General features: G+C 50.8%; 1 protein-coding gene across 1 annotated transcript; it reads left to right on the top strand.

Moving 5' to 3' along the window:
- The first annotated feature begins 1,663 nt into the window (after positions 1-1,663).
- Positions 1,664-3,036, top strand: LOC147986026 (uncharacterized). Its single transcript, XM_087541839.1, has 3 exons — positions 1,664-1,974; positions 2,174-2,254; positions 2,388-3,036. Exons 1-3 carry the CDS (start codon positions 1,664-1,666, stop codon positions 3,034-3,036), a joined length of 1,041 nt encoding a protein of 346 aa, XP_087397965.1.
- The last annotated feature ends 3,404 nt before the right edge of the window (positions 3,037-6,440 follow it).

Raw genomic sequence — 6,440 nt, 5'->3', positions numbered from 1 at the left:
GGTGGGGGCGGCAAAGGTGGAGTTTTGGGTGGCTCTGGTTATCAGGTGGCTGTGGTTGGTCTGGCTCGCAGGGAAGTCTGTCCCCGCTCCCCTCAAGTGCGGTGCTCCTCTGCGGTGGCGTGTTTGGCTCAGCTCCGGCGGTACGGCGTTTGTGATCCGGCGGTAGGGGATAGGGTTCCTCTTCCCGGTAGTAGCAGCACGTCCCTGGCCGTGGACGCCCGGTGTTTCTCTTCAGCGGCCAATGACTCCTGCTCCTCGTCGTTCTGCGGCCTCTCCTGATGTCCTTGCTGCTCGTTCTTCAGTGGCTCCTCCCGGTGGCTTTCCCGCTGTTTTTCAGGTGTCCTAGGTTGCTTCGGTGTGTCAGATGAGGTGTGATCATGTCCTAGGAGGTTGTGCTCTGTGACTGTTCCAGGACTCGAGGTCGGCATCTCTCCTGCTCTAGGGTGAGCGTCTCTCATGTCCGTCGGCGGCGCCTTTCGATCCAAGGCGAGAGGGAAGGGTCCCTCTACGGCGAGAGCGAAGGAAGATGCTTGGTTTCCTCCAACCTTGGACTCCGTCATGTCCACAACTCCACTCTATTTCTTCAGGTCCTCGCTGTGCTCACGCTGCTCGCAATTCTTGGTTCTTGTTTGCTGCGGTCGGCGGCGTGTACTAGCTTGGGCTTCCTTCTTTTTGTTTTGAGCTACTATTCTGCGTTGAGTTGTAAGCTTCCTAGGGTGCTTTTTTGTATCGTTCGGCCGATGTGCTTGTTATTGTGTTGTAATTCCTGGCCGGTTGATGGCTTTATTAATTCAAAGCCGGGTTCATCACGAGCCTTCGTTCTAAAAAAAAAAGATCAGAGATGAGTACCTGAGGAGAATGGGCTGGCGAAGGGAGGACTCCTAATCGGTTGAGTGACCAGGTCGGCAGGCTCACGATGTCAAATCAGAGTTTGAATTCGAACTCGAGTTGCCCACACGGGTTCCGATCGAACTCTAGCAAGAATGTCGCCCTCATAATAAATAATCTCAAATCCAGAAGCACTACTACACGTAACAATACTCCTAAGTTCTATTTTTGGTACTGCCGGTTTTGTAGGTATGGAGAATAAAGTAACCTCCAATCGCAGCAGGTGCGTTATTGGTGCTATGTTAGAGCATCTCCAACAGCCGCGCTAAATTAGCGCCGCGCCGCAAATTAGACCGTTTTAGCACGCGCACAACGCGGCGGGTCGCTTTAGTGGGCGCGCAAAAACGGCGCGCATGCTATAACGGGTTGGGCGCGCGGTTGAAAACACTTACCCGCGCGGCGTTTTTCGGGCGCCAGCTACAGCGCGCGGCACACTCGAGCGCTCGCGCCGCACTCTCTCCTCTCCTCGTCCTACGCCCCGCGCGCGCCGGCGCCGGCGCCCTGCCACCCACCCATGGACGCGCACACCGGCGCCCCGCTCACCCCGCTGTACAGCCGCGACCCCCCCCTCCCCCCCCGCCGCCGCCGCCGGAAACCCTAGTGCGGGAAGCACTGGCCTCGGCGCCATGGGTGGCGGTGGCTCGGCGCCATGAGAGGCATGGGTGGCGGTGGCGGTGGCCTCGGCGTCATGGGAGGCATGGGTGGCTTCGGAGCCATGGGAGGCATGGGTGCACCTCCGGCCGCCATGGGAGGCATGGGTGCACCTCCGGCCGCCATGGGAGGCATGGGTGGCTTTGGAGCACCCTTCGACGCTATGGCCGCCATGGGAGGCATGAGTTTTGCTTCTCCCATGGGAGGCATGGGTGCACCTCCGGCCACCATGAGTGCAATGTCTTTCGATGTGCCTTCTCACACACATTCCCATGAAGATGCCGTTGAAAATCTTGCCAACACCGTCGGAGCTTCACATGATGCGGTGCGTGATGCGATGCGTGATGAGGAGAGGGAGGAAGATTCATCTTCGAAGGCGGAAGAGTCGTCTTCAGAAGATGAGGACGAAGACGAAGACGAGGAAGATGAAGATTGGTGTATCTTTCATGTCTTGAACTTTAGTTTGCATTTGAACTTGGTTGGATGAACTTGTGGGCATGATTTTGAACTTATGGGCATGAACTTTTATTCATCAACTTGTTTGTGTCAAATTTCACATGTTCATTTTTGTCCAAAATATCATATATGGAAAATGCCCGGCGAGTCGTGCGCGCTGTATTTTTGCACTCTGCAGGAGCGGCGCGCGCGCGCTGCATTATAGCGCGGCTGCTGGAGCCAGCGTAGGCGGGCCGCAAAACCAGCCACAGCGCGTACGGTAAACAGGTTTTTTGCGCGCGGCGCTTAGCGCGGCTGTTGGAGATGCTCTTATTTTTGGGTATATTTATACTTCGTTTTCCAATTTCATGAAGTAGGAGCTAATATTTTAAATCTCATGTCCCATAACCTAGGATCAAGCAAACGAAGAATCCAAGAAAGATATCTTTATTCCTTATCAAACAGAAGGTTGGATCTCTAGTTTATCAAAGACACAAACTGATCAGACCAAAGAAGTTGTTTAGGCTGTGTATTCATGATGAGTTTGGCACAAGGGCATTGAGCAAACCTGCGGTGATACTTAGATCGACCACACTACATCATGAAATAAAGCTTCGCACAGCAAGGCGGAACATCCTATGGATTTATCGTGTGCACAAAGTTCGTACGTGGACATCTTATAAGGAAAATATTCAGGTGATCTTCAGACTGCGCCACATATTTGACCATGCAATTCGTAGGTACACCGAGCACCGTTTGGAAGCTGGATTGTTCTATTTGGTCTCCGATATGGATGATTTTACGCACACGGTTAGTAGTCACCTCTACGGTGGCACTGGCAGTGAGTTCTTGAGAGATTTGTGGAGAAAGAAGAGACTGGAGCACAAGATGAGACAAACTAACAAGGAGGTATGCAACTGTTCTGCAAGTGCACAGAGATCCAATCTGTGTGATAGAAAACTTTCCAGCATTGTCGCCAAGACATTGAAATTGTGTAGCATGAGGCACATATTTTGCTTGTTACTTGTAATTTTCTTGGCTTTCCTGATAGTATATATGTAAATGAGTGTTAATTTGGGTTGACTCGATACGATTGCTACGCTTTCTATAGAGCATGGATGCATTCTCTCTTTCTCATGGATCTCGTTAATTTGCTGATCGCCAAGTATTTCCATGCATCGCTAGAGTTTTGGGCCGCATTATCCTTTTTTGGCAGATTAAATAAAAAGCGAACGGTGGAGATAAAGTAACATCAATAGGTCTCGCCAGGATATTGGATTGTGCTAGTGGTCCGAAGAAATTACTGGATTAGTCCGGACTAATTAACTATGCTAGTAGTCGTTGACCCAAGTCCCTCGACATGGAGATGTATTTGCAGCCCATAAAATCAAACGTATAAGTTGTTGATCATAGTTGCATCACGACTATGAGTGCTTCCTATTGAAGGGAGATAAAGAAAATCCTAGTCACTCCACACCACTAATAGAACGGTCAGCACGCCAGGTCCACTGGGGATGCTGGCGATCATGACTAGAGATGTATTCGTAGTGGGTGTCGTCAGGTCCGCCGGCTGTGTACCGTACCGGGTCCGCCGGGCGTGGGTACGACCAACTGCTGGGTACTGTGGCACGCCTCGCCAGGCGTGATGGAACGGTTAGCGCCGCACTGCTACAGGGCCGTGCCCCCAGGACACCGCCCGCCCCGGGCGGGAACATGGGAGCGCGGCTGTCGCGCCCGCCGGGGCCGGCGTAAGGGAGGGGGCACTGTTGCCATGATTGCTTGTCTCGTGTGTTGACTTTTTGTGGACGGCCGACATGCGCTAGCTGGCTGGCCGGGTTCCGGCACCCGGCCGGCTCACACTGGGGAGCCGGCCAGGGGCGAGCCAGATTGAGGTGCTTTGCCTGCTTTGATGTTTTTGAAAGAGATCCAAGTTCCGTTGTCTGCTCGGGGTCCATCTCCCGACAAATTGTTTGGTGTTGTGGTTATGGTGTGCTGCTCTCACGGGTTGGTGTGTGTCCGAATCCCATATTTGCCATTAATTTTTTCCACTTAGTGCGAGTGGTACGCAGGCCATGGTGTCTGCTAGTTTAGATCATCTCTGGCAGACCCTTTGTAACGCCGCGACCCGCAAAATAACTGACAAAATACGGGTCCGCGTGAAAAATTCTGTTTGACCAGACTTCGTAAATGCGTCCGGACCGTAATTTTTTTTGCAGGGTGCGGCATAATTCCCGTCCCAACCCGTGAAAATGCGGGTTCTCCCCTCGGCCCGTCGGCGCCCTGTATATAGCGAGAGCGGTTGGTGGGGGGTGGATTTCAGCCCGCGCTTTTCCCCACCCCCCGCGGCCGGGTTGCCACCTACAATTCCGGCCAAACTAGTCGGCAGGATCACGCCGGAGGGCCGCCACATGCCCGAGCTTGCCCTCCGCCACTTCCTCTTGCATCGGCAGGCCAGAAAGTTGCAGATCGGCGGTTGTTTGACACGGCCGGATTTGGCGTTTTCGGCCACCGGTGGCTGCGCCAAGTCATGGATTGGTCGGAGAGCAGCCAGCGCAGCCCCGACAAAGCCCCAACGCCGCATGCAGGTACGGGTTCGTCCTGTAGCTACCACCGCCATCGGTTTGCCGGCAAGGATTCGGCCGGCCGTCCGCCGGGCTCGGTGCTCGGCGCTCGCGCAATGGCTCGCTGGCTCGCCGATGCCACTAATACAGTGCGACGACTGCACGCGGACAATGGTGCGGCTAACTTCTGGCACGCCGAAGCACTCCGAATGGGTGTTCTTCAAATGTGAAAACGATGGGGTACGTGTTGTTTCCATTCGGCTTTGTCATTGTATTCTTCGGTTCAATTGCGATATCTCATTTTGAACATCGTCATGTGTGTAGGAAGATGGATGCTCATTTTGGTTGTGGGAAGGAGAATACATTGATTTATTGATGGAAAGAAACTTAATAGATATTTGTGCACTCCTTAGTAGAATTGAGGCTAATGATGCGGCTGCATGTGCAATTAGAGAAGAAAGTAGAGGGGAAGCAACGTCTACTATTTAGAATCAAAGAAGAAGAATAAAGAATGCAAGATCAAGAATCCGCAAATCAACAATGAATGCATGGAGAAGATATTGCTCCAACTAGTGAGAGCAGTTATAGGAGTTGGATATCTTGTAAAATGCATAATTGTGATTCTTGGCTTTTTGTCTTACTATTCTAGCAAATATTTGTGAATTACTATGTATCCAATGTCGTTGAAAAGAATAAAAAAAGTAAAGAAATGTATTTTTATGTGTGAAATTGAAATGCAAATTTCGGATTTGCGGGTCGGCGGGGGTGGCGCCCGAGCAGACCCCGTAAAACCGACCTGTAAAAGAGCATATTCTACGAATATGTTTATCTACATATCCGTTTTGCGAGGTTTGACTCTGCCGCCGCCCGCGCCGGCCCGCAAAGCCATTTTTTCACAAACTGTAAATGCGTTTTGCAGATCGACGTTATACGGGATCTGCTAGAGATGCTTTTAGGCCCTGTATCAGCCTAAATGGGCCGGACGTGCGACAGGCAATAAGTAGCGCGGGCTATGACCCAGCCGTTTACCAAACACAAGCGAGTTCACGTACGAAGAAACACATGAGACGGATGAAAATTAATGTGATAAAAAATACTTCTCCCTTTTATAGCACGGTAGGTATAGATAACATTATATGGATTGTTACAATGCACTCTACTATGAGCATTCACAATCTACATATTTTTTGAGCCAATATAGATGGGCTTCTAAGTGCTCCTCCAATGATTGTAGTGACATGCTAGCGGACAGTTTTTGAGCTTGTGTCGTCCACCAGCATGTACGTGGGGTTAGTAATAGAATGCATGCGAGGAAACATAATCTCTTTAATTGATTTTTATACCCTATCTTAGAGATTACACAAAATAATTTTATCTTGATGTAGCACACAATTCAAGATTAAGGATTTACTTGCTCTATATCATGGAGGAAGGAAGTTGTATGTGGGTAGTTGGACGAAGGCGTGATGGGAAGAAAACCGAACAACCAACAAGGAGGGTGGAATGAAGCGAGTCGGTTTTAAGGAGGGCGGGGGAGTAAAAAACTAGGTCGAATGGGTTGATGGGAGGTGGAGGCCATAGACCGAACTCTCTTTTAATAGTAGAGATCGTAGCCAAAGATCACACATACTCGGGGAAATCAAAAGATCATGTACCGAGTAAGGAGTCATGTGTTCGTGGTTTAAGATGGAGTCGAGTGGCAAAGCCAAACTTTCCCTAACTCGGCAAAGACGGCAACTACCATGATGGAAGAAGAAGGTCCCCTGTTGGCATAGAGTTATTGACAAATATTAGACCACAGTGAAGCGCCTTCGTCCTCAATGTCGATGGGCATTTTAGTTTCCAGATGCACGCGAGATAATTCAGGAGATCCGTTGCGAGCACCAACTCCTAGCCAAAGAGGAG

The sequence above is a fragment of the Triticum urartu genome, chromosome 2A (genome assembly GCF_056163025.1).
Source record: "Triticum urartu cultivar PI428250 chromosome 2A, HENAU_Tu73, whole genome shotgun sequence".
Lineage (NCBI taxonomy): Eukaryota > Viridiplantae > Streptophyta > Magnoliopsida > Poales > Poaceae > Triticum > Triticum urartu.
The sequence above is the reverse complement of the archived record's forward strand: the minus strand, read 5'-3'. Positions and strand labels throughout refer to the sequence as shown.

Excerpts from the sequence above, each read along its gene's own strand:
- LOC147986026 (XM_087541839.1), top strand. The coding sequence starts at position 1,664 with ATGGGAGGCATGGGTGGCTTTGGAGCACCCTTCGACGCTATGGCCGCC. Across the intron at positions 1,975-2,173 it reads GACGAGGAAGATGAAGATTG|GAGCGGCGCGCGCGCGCTGC; the intron begins GTGTATCTTTCA and ends TGCACTCTGCAG. Across the intron at positions 2,255-2,387 it reads AACCAGCCACAGCGCGTACG|GATCAAGCAAACGAAGAATC; the intron begins GTAAACAGGTTT and ends CCCATAACCTAG.